Source organism: Chamaea fasciata, unplaced genomic scaffold (assembly GCF_029207755.1).
Source record: "Chamaea fasciata isolate MVZ Bird 193981 ecotype frontalis unplaced genomic scaffold, bChaFas1.0.hap1 SCAF_4, whole genome shotgun sequence".
NCBI lineage: Eukaryota > Metazoa > Chordata > Aves > Passeriformes > Sylviidae > Chamaea > Chamaea fasciata.
In genome coordinates, this window is record NW_027094089.1 from 24,370,709 (window position 1) to 24,385,572 (window position 14,864).

Genomic DNA, 14,864 nt, shown 5'->3' on the forward strand with positions numbered 1-14,864 from the left:
GGGGACAAACTCTGTTAGTCTTACAAATTGTATGCTGACCACTCATGTATTAGCTATGTAGTTTCTGTGGGCACAGTGGAAGCACTTGGAGTTCTCAGGATTCAGATTTTCTCTGGACTGTAAGCTCCTGGCCATTGTTACTTATCGATGCACAGCATAGAGGACTTTCTGTCAGTTGTTGGATTGTCAGTGAGTGATGAAGCCTGCAGTTTATACCTCTGTGTTTGTGGTCTGTGGTGGTAAAGAGGATGGAAGAGGCTGCAGAAGAGTTTTCACACTGTCCCAGCTATGTTGGTTAACCATGGCTTGATAAGGTTTTGGGTGCTCTGTGCCTCTCACATTTTCTCTTGGAAGGGATGTTCTTGGCTCTTTGCAGTGGAGCCAGGCAAGGGTGCTTAAACTCATGCTGGCTTTTAGCTGGTTCTCAGATTTCTAATAATATTTTATCTACTTCATTTTTTCCCTTTGACTTGGTCTAACTGTTGTCTTTTGGTTTAGATATTTGTAGAAAGTGCTCTGCTTCCTGTAAACTTGGCATGTGCAACATCTGAAGCGAATATTCTTCTGCCTAGGCTGTCTTACCAGCCTAGTCTGACACAGCTGCTGTAATGTTGAGAAAGATGCCAAAGACAGTGTGTTCTTAGCGCATGTGAACTATTGTGTGCTGCAGACAGTAAAAGATGTTGATTTCACTGTGTTTGTGTGCATCCCTTACAGTATCTGGAACAGTGATGACTTACCAGGAAAAACAAAATTTCTGACATCATCATTCTGCTTATTTGCTATGATAAATTTCAAAGAATGACACATCTTCTGAGGCTATAGCAAAAAACCTGTGGAACTGAGTGATTTGAAATGTCAGTGGAGAACGGACATCTGGAAGCACAGTTTTGTAGGGGTGATTTCTCCCACTTATATGTGTGTCTCTCCAGATCGATTCCTAAATTTAGTCATGGTTTCTCAGCTAGTACAGAAGATGTATGACTCATATGTGTAATTAAAGAAGCATTTTATCCTCTTCTTTTCCTGCTTCAAATTTTTTTTTCCCCTGTAGTTACAAGTTTTGTCTATTTCCAGTTATTGACAGATATTGCTTTGGGACCACAGTCACAAGTAGACGTGCCAAAGAAAGCATTTAGTCAATGGCTTTTCCTGGCTATGTGTCTAATAGCGCCAGATTTCCAGGGTGTGTTTTTCTCTTAAACCTTCTAGTTAAAATCTCTTGTTTTCCTTTTGTGGTCAGCCAGTAAGTTAGTGGCCCCCTTCAGTACTTTACAATGTGGCTGGTTTTGTGTGGCTCATTAGTTGCTTTTGTGTTTTCCTGTCTTGTTGCTCTAGGAGTTTTTCTCTAGTACTACCTGTAAGAGCTTTGTGGATTCCATGATGTCATGGAGTAGTGCTGTGCTTACATGTTGAATTGATTAAAAACTATGGAAAGTATCTTGCAAAAACATGTGTGCGTGTATATACCAATGCAAAAAGATTTTTAGAAACTCTGTCATCTAACATGAATTCTTTCATATTCCTCCCTTTTAAGAACAAAAAGAGACCAATATTTGCTATTTGCATAGTTTTGTTCTTTGTTTTGGAGAAATATTGGTGGTCTCCCACTACGTGTGTAATGTAATGCATTTGAAGCTGGTGTTTGCTGATTGCTGGGGTAAACTGTTTTAAGAGTCTTTGGGTTATAAGAAGGCAAATCAGCTTATAAAGACTGTTGTCAGGAAGCCTTTAATATTTTCAGAAAACTTAGTCAGAACTTTTCTTTGTGGACTCTCACTTTTATTTTTTGATTTCATCTTTATGTGATCAAAACCATCCTGTCTTTCAGGCTATGAACCGTTCCCTTGCAAATGTGATTCTTGGGGGCTATGGCACTGCGTCAACAGCTGGTGGGAAACCCATGGAAATTACTGGAACTCATACAGAAATCAGTGTGGACAACGCAGTAGAAATGATAAAAGAAGCCAATAGTATTATTATTACTCCAGGTAAGATTCTCTGGAGTTATACAGCAAGATGTTCAGAGGATGCAATTGTTTAAAAAAAGAGACCCAAACCAAACAAACACGAAACAAACCGAAAAAAGGTAGCCTGAGGTTGCAGCATGACAGCAGCATATCAGATGTTGACTGGGTCCATGTGATTTATTTTAGTTCTCTTGTCAGCTATCATTTCCCTGTGCAGAGACATGTGCCACTTCATTTTTCCTTGTGTATGTGTCTTCAGAGTTTGTCCTTTTTATTTGCATTTTAAATTATTCAAAACAAAGACAATCTTTTGTAAATTAAGCTTACACCACATCAGCTGTACACAAAATTAACTGAATTTCCAAGCACAACTACAGCACCAGTGGTACCAATATATCTGTCTGTTAAATCCTGAAAGACAGGATTTTGTTTACATTTCTTATGCACTTGCTCAATTCTGCATTGGTTTATGGGAGAAAAAAGGCCAAAAACCCCCATCTAAAATGTAGTTAATATAAATACTGTAGTTAAAGTAAAAAAACCCCAACCTGAAAACCAAATCCTGAATTGTCTGAACCAATTATGTTGGCTGTTCACGTTGTTCAGTAGCATGTTCCCTGAAAGGAACACAAGACTTCTCCTTCAACTGAATGGCATGACTATCATGTTAAACTCATTTTAGCACTGGAAGGTGAAGAATGCTAAAGTACAAAGTCATCCCTTATTTTTCTTCAAGTTTAATGAGACCATCAGTGAGGTAGGGTTCTAATTTGGGAACCTACCTTTGTTTTTAATGAAGCTTGCTATCATCTTCAAGGACTTTGCCTCTTTCTCCTGTGGTCAAACCTTGAGGACACCATTAATAATATAGGCTTTTTATTTTTCTCCTAGGTATAGTTGCTATGATGAATTAGCTCAGACAGACTGAAAAGATTGTTTGCTGCTAAAAGCTATATCCAGCTACTAGGTTTGCATTGTGCAGATTGAAATTCTGTTGAGGATAATGGTTGTGAAGTAATCTGGCAACTGCCCTTTTATCAATTTTTCAAAATATATCCCTGATATATTCTCTTCTGATAGAGAAAGGAGCATGTCTTTTTGTGAAGGTGAAATAAGTGCTTCTGTAGTTTGACTGGTCAAATCCCTGCACTATAAGTGGTCAGGAGATCAAAAAAGAGATTAATTAAGAGAGAGTGGTCAGGGTAGGAATATATGAGAATCCGATGTGTGTTTTTTTATTTCTTTCATTTATTTGTAATTATGAGAACATATCTTTGTGTGGAAGGTATACTTACTGTCTGCAACTAGTCTTTCTGCACTAAAACAGGAAAATAGGTTAAAATTTTGTAATTCTTTCAGGTTATGGTTTATGTGCAGCAAAAGCTCAGTACCCAATAGCTGATCTGGTGAAGATGTTGAGAGAACAAGGGAAAAACGTCAGGTAAGTGCTTTCCTTGATGAAGAGTATTACAGGTGGTTTGGTTTGGTTTTTTAATTCCATTAAAACCTCTAAAAAGTCTGAGCTTTGGTTAAGCAGTTTTTTTCAGTATTGATGGAGGCACAGAATAGCAAAGTTGAAGAGATCTCTGGAGATTGTCTAGTTCATCCAGCCCCCTTGCTCAGGCCAGAATCAACTGGAGAAGTTGCCTAGAATCTTTTCCGATTGGGTTTTGAATATCTTGTCTCCAGAGACCAAGACTGACAGCCTCTTTGGGCAGTTTCTTACTATGTTCAGTCATCCTTAGGGTAAAACCAGTTTTTTCTGTGTTGCAATTTGCAGCTGTTTCCTCTTGCCCATTCCCTGGATACCCCTGAGAAGAATCTGACTCTATCTTTTTTACTGCCTTCCATCTGTATTCATACACAGCGATAAGATTCCCTTGCTCCCTCTCTTCTGCAGGCAGAAGAATACCAGTTTTCAGCATCTCCTTGTTATGACAGATACTCCAAACCATTAAGCAACCTAGACCTACACTTAGAGGGTTCCTGTAAGATTCTGCTATTGCAGGGAAGACTGCTTATTAGAGATCTTTGAGTATCTCATGAAAGGATTATGGCAGTGCATGTCTCCAGTCTCATGAATTTATTCGGCTGTAGTGCTGCTCCAAAACACAGAGATAATTCTTGGGTTGCCAGTGTTGGCTTCAAGTCCTTTCCTCCCTCAGATTTTCTGTAGACCTTACAGATTCTGAAAGCACTGAAAAGCAAATGTTATGTCTTTCTTACTGTTTTTTTGAAATTTTGCTTGTTTTCTAATTATGATAACTTAATATTTTAAAATCAGTTAAGACTCTGTGTTCATTTCAAACAAGGTATTTTGGCAGATGTTGGTTAGCCAGACTCATTCTCTGATTTCCATATGTTTATTTCAGTTAGATGGTGACTCCCCTTTGGAATCAGTCCTCTAGTAATTACGTTTCTTGGTTTTGTTTTTCTTCTACTACATTTCCAACCTTATTAAAAAATTGCATGTCAGCTTTTGCAGCATATTACAGCATTGCGTTGGATAACAGCAGAGTTCTAGGGTTTAACAGCAATAACTCGTTAGTGTTTAACCAGGATTTTGCAATTTTTCGTATAAAATTGCTTTATGGATGTATTTGTTTGTGCATGCATGAGAAATGAGGGTATGTGGTTGTGTATTTGCTTCCTGGAGCAGTCTTCACACCTTGTTTCTCCATGTTTAGCAACAGCTCTGTGTGTGTCCAGATCGCATTAAAACATTTGAAGATGCCTTAGTTGTGCAACAAAAAAACCCTTTCATGGCTAATGTGATGACAGTCTTGTATACTTCTGGCTTTCCTTTCAGTGCTTCTGTGGGAGGTTAGCTTCTTTTTGACCAACCTTGGTGAAATAAAAAAAAATAAATACTCTTTGTGTCTTTTATGTTGGCTTTGCAGGGGAGAAAAGTGAATGAGTCCTTGAAATAAATGGCTTATACTTGAAATGAGTAAATTTCAGGAAGGGATCACTGAAGCGGTTACCTAGTATTTTAATGAAATAAATCTGTATTTACAGTTTGTGGTAATTCAGGCCTTTCATCACTTTGCTGAGCTCCCATGGTGTTCATTGAGTGCAGCTGTTGTCCTCTGGTTTCAGTAGGCCTGAAGTGCCTCGGGACCCTAATGCACTCACCATCCAGATGTAGTGACACTCTCACACACACTCTGTGGAGGGCTGCCAGCATGGACACAGGATTGCATCAGTCTGTAATGCCCATCGTGTGCCAAGAAAAATTGTGACTGTCATATGGTCTGGTTTTTTTGCGTCATGGCTCACCACTGATCCAGAGAAGCTGTTGTTTTAATTTGCTTTGCCTATAGCCATAACATTCTCAGTGAAGACTGCAGATTATATAACATGATGTGTAACCTTTGACTAGGATTTAAATTTAGAAATACAGGAGAGATTTTGGAAACTTTAGACTGTTTTAGTTACTCAGTTGCATTGCTAACATCATTGCTCACTTGAGATGGTCTCGCAGCAGATCACATCTTTAATGCATTAGTAAAGTCACAGGGAAAGCTGGATATTACTGAGCTAGAGTATAGCTTTCCCTTGTCATGGATGGATAAACAACAAAACTTTTAATAGGCTAAATCCCATAGCCCCTAGAATCTATTGGCCTTGGAGAGGAAATGGCTGTTCTACAACTGGTGTTGTATTTCTGCAAAGTTAGAAGCAAGTAAATTGTTGAGAGTTCTTGCCTTACTAAAGTTCATCAGCCACATGTTATGTTGTTTGTCGAACCCTGCTTGTGAAATTCTGGTTTTTTTCTATATAATAAAATTATATTCTGTAGTAATTTTATATATAGAAGCATAATTACAGTCTAAAACTGTATGTTCTAATATATGCAAGGGTTGTTGATGCTGTCCATATCCACATCCAGTTAACTGTCCTAATTCTTACCACAGTATGACTTTCCTGAGACATTTTCTATCAATATGTTTTGTTCTCCTGCATTGTAAGATGTTCTTTATAAGAAAAATGCCTTTTGGTATGGAAAGACTCTTAAAATTGTGCTTCGTGTAGACTTTCTAAATAATTACATAGTTAATAAGTTGATTTTCTGGAAATTCATAGTTGAGAAACATGCACATGGCCTCTTAAACAGCCTTTCAAAATTGTTGCTAGTAAGTTAGTGTTCTGGTTTGGGTTTTATTAACCTTTTTGTAGGTAGGTATCTTGAAGGACCTGGATTTCTGTCTTTTGATGCTGGAGAATGTTATTACTTTTGAACACATGAAAACAAGAGTTTTCTACATTGTTGAAAATATGGTAGTATTGATTTAGTGTTGTACCTGTGCTTTTAAATTTTTTTTATTGATACCTCAGTGGCTGAGCTCTAATAAAATGTGTTTAGTGTTCTGATTGTTTTCTTCATTCTTTAATTTCTTGAAAGCAATCGAACATGTGCATGAGTATCAATTACACATTAATCTGCAAATTAATAAATAAGACTGATTACTTACAACTGTTTATGGTATCACTTTAAAGCCATCATCAGTTGTGGTTCTACAAGAAAATCTAAAAGAATTTTAAAGGATGAGCTGTTAAGATGCTCGTCTCAAGCAGCCTTAGCTACACTGTGTAGCTCACCTGTGCAAGATGGAAATTACTGTCACTGATGAGTGGCAGCATAAGAACAATGTGTGCTGGTGCACGTTTCTGGGAAACTGAGTTATACACAGCATGAAAACACAAAGTGTGTACCTGTGTGTCATTTCTTTGTTTGTTGTAATCTTTGGTGCATGGGTTCTGAATTATTAATGCTGCAGATGAAGGGACAGCTGGAGTCCAACATGTCTGTTTAAAGCTCTGGTGCTTTATTGCTGTAGTTAGATCTTGCAAACCATGCAGTGCCTGGTGGCTTCTTCAAGGATGCCGCTGTAGCTGTGTGCTCTTGGGAGAAGTATTGTGGGTGTGCTGTTGGTTCCATATGGGTCAGCCCACCTCTGGATGACTTACCTGGTCAGTATATGGTGCTTGTGGAAGCAGGATCTTTGCCTGTAGTTGGGTTCTTGGGAAGGCTATTGCACAAAGCTAAGATCCATCTGGATCTTGTCCCTGCTGTCATAAACGATAGTGGTTGGAAATAGGGAGCCAGTATCAGCCATCATTTAAGTATGTGTAATTTACCTATCTAACTCAATTTAAATTTAACTGGCTTGACTGCAGCAGAGCCACCGTGCTTGGTCCATGCTGTAGGACTGGTTTGGGGGGCATATGCTGCCTTTAGCATGACTGCAGGTCTAAGCTAGCTGGGCTAGCTCTGTGTGTTGATGCTTGCAACCTAGAGTCATCCATATGTGTAATAAACATTATACTCTGAGTCATGCTGCACTGCAGCTGTTACATGGCAGGATTCAAGCTGGGGAATACCTGAATGATGCACTTCTCTGTTTATCTAGTTTGTTTGTGGTTTTTTTTTCTCTTCCTGTTACCTAGAATAATGGATTGTTGTTTGTACTGAAAACAGAGCTGCAGAGAGGTGTTTAAATAAAGTGAATGAGATGTGAGGAGGCACAATGAGATGTGAGGCAAAACCCTTGGGGAATTACATTTAAAGTGTTGAGTAGGCTAAATTAAGCACCAGCCAGATGTTCTGCCCAGCTTTGGTATAATGACAGGAACCCTATCTTCACATTGATGAAGTGATCCTGAAACACTTTTTCACTAGGTTAGGTGCTGCTCTTGTGAGCCAGCTCTTTCAGTATTGATTACAAGAATATTATTTGGCCAGCTCTAATAAGGATAGATACTGACTTTGTGAGATGTATGAAAAGTAATTTCTGTTCTGAGATTTTTCAGTCATTTTTTCATGCTACAGTTGTCTTTTTGATATTACTAACTTCATACTACTTTGGCCACCTTCAGTCCTTTCTATCCCCTCCAACTCCAGATGAAGCATTTTCTGTGCTGAAAGTACTAGATACATGTATGTCAGGAGTTTTAGATATTTAGTTGAAATTTAAAATAAAATGCTGCACTTTTTGTATTACTTGAAAAAGTTCAAAATGTAAACTTGTGTGCTGTGTTGCCTTTATAAAACTAAAAGGTAGAGGCTGGTTTAAAAAGTTGAATATCCTGGCCCCAAGCTAGTTTCCTATGAAGTGTGAATAGCAAGGTGATGAACACTTACTTCAGTAATTGGAACTGTCGGTGTTAAGCAAGCCCCACTTCATGCTGTCAGGGTCAAAAGAAAAAAATCTTGTTGAATTCTGTGTTTCAGTGAAACACCATAATAATGTTTCAAGTCATACACAACATGATTGTGACTTTGTGTTCTGATTTAAGATTTCTTCTTGATTTATAAACAAACCAACCAACCTAAGGGAGCTCCTGCATTACTGATGGCAAAGGAGTAAAAAAAAAACTTCACAATTTTTCACTTGTAAGCATTTTCTGCCATAAAACATGTTTCTCTTTTAAAATAATTTCTGTGTTAAATTTTTTGAATATGAATGAGGTTCATGTTATAAACATCTGAGACAGCATATGTAACAAAATGTTCTTGCTGAAATATACATAGCTTTGTAGAGCTGCTGCTGTTGTGAGTTGGAGGCAAGATTGCTGCTTTTGTTAGACACATTATGAACAATCAAGGATTTTTGGTATCTGTTTTGCATGGTTACCTGAATTCTGAATCTTGCTTTCTATTGGACAGGCCGATTTCACTCCAGGGGTGGGTAAATGTTACCTTGTGAAATAATGAGAGCCATAGAGAAGCTTTAGTTTTTAATTATTGTTTTGGATGTTCTTGCACACCCAGTTTCGAGTAATACTGGCAAGCTACTGTCATATTTGGTTAACAGATTCTTACAAGCAGACTTTTGGGAGTCACTTCAATATTTGTCCAAAAAAGCTTTTATATGAGCAGCTTTCGCAAACTTTGTGAATACACAGTATGTGGTTTCAAGCAGAGTCTGTCAGAAATCTCTAACTACTGATGGTTCGTGCCATAACTCTTCCTGCATGAAGATAATTTGTCCCTTTCTTTTCTTCTTTCCTTCCCTATTGCCAAGAATGGCGAAGTCAAAGGTGAAATTCATTCTCTTGGCAGCTTAAATTTTGGCTTTCCAGCCCTTGAAATAAGATTGTATGTGTATATAGTACTTAATAGAAACCTCACGAGTATTTTGTTTTGTGTATTGCCAAAGCAGCTTTGGTCACAAAGGCACTCAAATAATTTTATTAGACACAAAAGAGAATTTTGTTGGAAAATCTATTTTCACTGCCAGAGGAGTGAAGAGTTTTCTCAAGGGTACTTCAGAATAAGAGTTCTCCTACTGTACTGTTAGTGATCAAATTTGGTATAGTTGAGATCTATCTGCAGTACTACACATGGCTTGTGTTACTGAGTGAGTGGTGTGAAACATAAGGTGTTAGTATTTTGTGCTGTGTATTTGCTCTCCTTCTGATTCTAGGTATTGGCCTTTGCAACAGGGTCCCAAATGTTTACTAGCTGAGTACAATATTCCCGTTCTTCTTTAAAAGCATTCCTTTTAAAAGTAGCTTTTATCCTACTGGTCGACCTAGAGCTTAAATTTTTAGTGTATCTAGTGTTATGTGGATTAATCATATGTCATTAATTTTGTTGCTAGAGTTCCAATTGTCTCATTTCTTATTGTATTTATGTTGCCTTGATGATGGAGTGCTCAGTTGCCCATTTAAGGATGTATTTGTATAGTCTTCAATTCACAAGTGATCTGTGCTGTTTGGACTGTGACTTGTGGTCCATCAGTGTTGTTATCCACTCCCGTCACAGTGGTGTTGAAAATAGACGTATATGACTATCTGTCATGGCAAATTGATTTATTAGTAATTCTCTCCTTTCTGAAGAATTCTGAAATACTTTCATTTAATTCCCAAGTTACTTTGATTTCTGTTCAGAAATTTCTCTTCCAAAATGCAAGAATTCAAAAATCCAAGCTTTTTCCCTTCTCTTCCAAAGTAACTGTAGGCTTCTGAATTAAACATCTTCAGCCCCATACAATGTTAATATGAGGCACTTCTGGTGTTTATGAGTCACCATTCCGTCTGGTGCTAGCTCTGGAGACGGCAAGACAGAAAGTGCACAGGACGGTAGACATGGATGTGCCTTGCTTGTAAGGGCCAGTAGATAATCAGAAGAGTACCAACAGGAAACAGATTTGCTTCTAACCAAATATACCTTTGGTGATTGCAGCTAAACCAGTTTAACATCTTCATTCTGGCTTTTTCAGGTTTTCACTCTTAGGGAACTGCATATGTGCCTGAGCACCCCAGGTGCCACTCTGTTGGTCTATCTGAAGTTTTAGTAACTCATGAGCAGTGTTTTTTCTCTAAGTTGTTTTTGAGCTCTTTTGAAAACATTTTATGAAATGTTTATACTTAAACTGTTACAGTTTCTTAGCTCTCCACCTTTTCACTCCCCATCCATTTTTTTGTCCCCTCTTCATTTCCTCCTAAGGTCAATTCTGAGAAGAAAGTGGCATGTTAACCTTATTCAGCAAAGCATTGACTTGTGCTTGAAGTGGATTCCCTGTTAATTTTTCTGTTGAATTAAGAGTGCTCATACAAGTGTTTCTTGTACATACTCTGGACATACCTGTGTCAATAAAGTCATTTGCCAAGGGCATCTCTAGGTCTAGGAGTGGTTTTGCTTCAGAAAGGTGGCTTAGTCCCTTGCCTTTTTCCATGGCAATTTTATTTAGACTGTGATGTTTTTGGTGATGTAAGTGACCTGAAAAACATATTCGTGTGGATGGTAGTTTTGGAGTTAAAAGGTTCATTTGTAAAAGCCCAGAAAAACCTGTCACAAGGTTTGAAACACGGTGCTGCTTGGAAAGTGAACTGTTAAATTTTAATAGGTTTCATTTTATTAATTGCCATTTGTGCTTGTACTTAAGAACTTCTAGCCTTGTAAGTCACAGGTGACAATTTTAATGTATAAAACACAGTGGCCCAAACTTATTAATTGGGTTTCTTCCCTTTTAGGTTTGGAATTCACCCTGTGGCTGGCCGTATGCCTGGTCAGCTGAATGTACTGCTAGCAGAAGCTGGTGTTCCCTATGATATTGTACTGGAAATGGATGAAATCAATGAAGACTTCCCAGGTTAGCATGTGAGCAATAAGTTTCCAGTAGACTGGATGATTTATTTGATTCTGTTTTTGCACTGCACAGGGATTTTTAACAATAAAAAGTCAAGAAGTCAAGCCATTCACTTTCTCTTTGTAGAGGATTAGAGGTCTTTTTCGGGGATGTGAGTAGGGAGAGCTTTTGTTTTAATTGCTTGTAGCTGTGAAGTAAATGGCCATGCAATATCTTCGTTATCTCTGTTACTGCCCCATTTCCTCGGAGGAAAATTATTGTTACTTCTTTAGGTCAAGTATTGTGGATGACTTGAACCCTGTCATGTGCTGCAAACCTGTACAGCATTGTACTGGCAACTTCTTGCTTTCTTGTATCTTTATTTAAAAGGCAGCTTGCTAGTAAAATGTTTTTCAGAAGAATATTCAAAAGAAAAGCCAGGCACAAAAAATTTTGAAAGTGATGATACTATGTTTAATATTCAACCATATTAAAATATCAAAAGGATTTAAATTTTGTGTGGCAGGGTGGTCTAATGAGTCCCTTGGAACTGGGCTGTGGATGTGTGCAGTTTGTTGGAGGTAGCTGGCAGCGTATTTGAACTCTCACATATAATTTGCCTGATAAGTTTGTAAAATACTTGCATGCATGCTTAACCATTAGGGGTTCTTCTGCCTAGAATGTTCATCAGCTCAGTGTTCTCATTTCAGATAATTTTTCATCAGTGTTTTTTTGTCTTGCTGCAGAAACTGACTTGGTCCTTGTAATTGGTGCAAATGATACAGTTAACTCAGCAGCTCAGGAAGATCCGAACTCTATCATAGCTGGAATGCCAGTTCTTGAGGTCTGGAAGTCCAAACAGGTGAGATTAACAGAGTTCAGTTATCACCTACTCTTAGCAAGCTTTTGAAACATGGTTTATAGGATAAACTAACAGGATTCTTCCACTTTTCTGGTTTCCACAAGAAGCCTTTCTCGAAGTTGTCCAATAAAATGGTCCGTGCTTTGCAAGTGCAATGCACTGTTCATGATTTTATAATCATCATCAAGTGCTTCAGTGAGACAAATGATTACTGCAATAGAAAAGATCAGTTAGAGTGCTTACATCTGCAGCCCTGAAACATTTCTGCCCTGAAAAAAGTACCTGTTTTGTTAAGTTTGTAGTTGGCAACTTTAATTCTGAGGTGGAAATGCAAGAATGAATAAAATGCTTAAATAAAATTAAAAAGCAATAAATAAAAGACAACAAACATCCTTATCCAAAAACCAGAAAAAAACCCAAAACAATGCATGGCTGAGTCAAGTAGAGAACTTAGACTATCCAAGTTAAACCAATAGTTTAGTTCCTTAACAGTTTTCCTCTAACCTAAAGTATATATACTTGTGTTTCCTTGGTGTGAAATCTTTGATACCTTTTTCTGAATGCAGTTGTGGCCTCAGTTGTTCTGTGGGTTGTCTATTCAAGTACACAGTCACAGGCATATACATTTATCAGCAGTGTGTGTAGCCATATATTGCAATTTGATAAATAAATGCAAATACAGTTAAGGTAAAACTCAGTTTCTCTGCTGAGGGTGACATAGTTAACTAATTTGACAATAGCTAAAACTGGCTGATTTTTTTTAAATGTCCCATGTATGAAGTAATACAGATAAATAGTAAAGAGACTGTTGCACCAAGTATTTATGTGAACACTTATCTGAATTTTGTCAGGGAATTGAACACTTTGAAATTAAAGTCTCAAAACCCTTCAATGTTGTGGTTGTCAGTGGATGATGGCCACATCAAAAGTGGTCTTGCTTTGACTTTATTAAATGGAATAGATTAAATGCATGTGTAATTTCCACAATCTCTTAATCTGAAATGTAACATTGTTTTTAACAACAAAATTTTTCAGAAATTGGTCTGGATATCAATTTATCTGCTATATTAAAATTTGAAATACTGTTTTATAGCAGTGAGCATCCTGTTTTGATCAGAAGTTTCTCTTCCTATATTATTGGTTGGTTTTGTGTTGCCTTTGTTTGAGGAAGGGTGGTGGCTGTGCTTTGCTGTTTCAAGCATGAACTCTTTATGTGCAGGTCATTGTAATGAAGAGATCTCTGGGAGTTGGTTATGCAGCAGTGGACAATCCCATCTTCTACAAGCCCAATACTGCTATGTTGTTGGGAGATGCGAAGAAGACCTGTGATGCCCTGCAGGCCAAAGTCAGGGAATCATACCAAAGCTAAATACTGATTTGTATTCTGCTCTTATTTCCAACTACAGTTTTGTCACAGAGGTCACAGAAAATGAGAGGTAGAAGAATCTCTCACTCTCATCAGGCAGCTGGCTTTTGGAGAAGTCTGCATTGACTCCTAGGAGATGTAGTTCGGTCAGGGGATATAGACTTTTATAAAAACATGGGCAGATTAGCCCTTCAAACTAAATCTCCAATGAGACAATGCATAAGAGAATGAAAATGTTCTTTTTAAGGTCAACATTGTGCTGTTACAAGAAGGAACTAATAACTCATGGCCATCTTTAAGTAGTTACTGACTTCCTCCTCCTTACTGTCTGTACTTCTGTCATGGAAATTCACTAAAAAATACTGTGCCAAAACTGTATTCAGTCTTATCATCAAAGCTGTTTTTTGGCTGGTATAGACAATGCAACTGTTGATTTCATCAAAACTTAAAAATAAATTTCAAACAGATGCCAGCAGAAGCAAATCTTTGCATGTCCCTTCGAACTCAGGACATTCTCTGAAATAGATACTTATATGATTTGAGATCTAAGCATAATTTTCTTTTGGGGATTGTATGGATGCTGTGAATCAGGAACATTTTAGTAAAGTTACTTTTAGCAAACAGGGGAGGGGGAACACTTTTTTTATTTGTACTCAGATAAAAACCCCATTCTGTTTCTTTGGATCACTAGTACTAGGGTTCTCTTTAACATGTGCTTTACCTTGGAACACTAGATAATTGTTGAAGTGCTAATAAAAAGTCAGTTATTTTCCTCTGTTGATTACTGTCTTTGTTTTCCCCTGTTGTTTTTCCTGAGTAGGTAACTAGTCCAAGATTACTTTTAAAAATTAAGAGAATCAAGCTGCCACCAAAGAATGTTGAGATTGAAGGCTGCAGTGAATGGAAATCATAATAAAATATTATTTTTCGTTTTTCTTTTTTAATTGCATTGGTTCTTTACATTTTTTCCTTCTAGGTATGACTGTCACCTGACTGTAGCAACTTCACTTATCTTTTCTAGTAAATGAAGAGGGTTAGACAACTGAGAGTGTTTGAACAAGATACATTGATTTTTTGAGATTAAAGAAGAAAAAAGAAAAGCTAGAATAACTGCCTGGTCTGGGTAGTTAATTTTCCAGTGGCTGAGGTGTGAGATGAATCCTATCCCTTTGAGCCAGGTACCATATAGTTTGCTTCAATTGTTTTTTAGTTCTGCAAGACTTTTGAGTTGATTGCTGTGATGATTTCAGTTTCTACCTTCAAAGTGAGTGATAAGTGAATAATTTTAGCCATCTGACAGTTTGTTCAGTAATATCATGTTTTCCTCAAGGTTCAGTGCAGTCCAGACTGGAGGTCTCTTCCAGGGGCTGCAGCCTGGCATTGGCTCATGAAGTAATCTGTCTTCCCACTTGATGGAAAGAAGGAAGCAGGTACACAGAGCCTGTGGGCTCGTGGTGTGACAGAGGATAAAGATTTAGCCTGTCTCCTATGGATCTGGCTGCTGCTGTGAAGGTTTTCCCCTCTCTACCCTATCTCGATCATCTTATTATCACCCAAGAGGTGCTTGCTCTAGCCTGACTCAAGCAGGC

General features: G+C 37.8%; 1 protein-coding gene across 1 annotated transcript in view; it reads left to right on the forward strand.

Moving 5' to 3' along the window:
• The window catches only part of NNT (nicotinamide nucleotide transhydrogenase), a 41,882-nt gene extending 27,663 nt beyond the window's left edge, over positions 1-14,219 (forward strand). The window contains exons 18-22 of the mRNA XM_066181118.1: positions 1,832-1,991; positions 3,330-3,411; positions 10,953-11,071; positions 11,794-11,909; positions 13,129-14,219. Coding sequence (XP_066037215.1) covers positions 1,832-1,991; positions 3,330-3,411; positions 10,953-11,071; positions 11,794-11,909; positions 13,129-13,278 — 627 coding nt within the window. The 3' untranslated portion in view covers positions 13,279-14,219. The remainder of the gene's footprint in view (positions 1-1,831; positions 1,992-3,329; positions 3,412-10,952; positions 11,072-11,793; positions 11,910-13,128) is intronic.
• Positions 14,220-14,864: the final 645 nt, after the last annotated feature.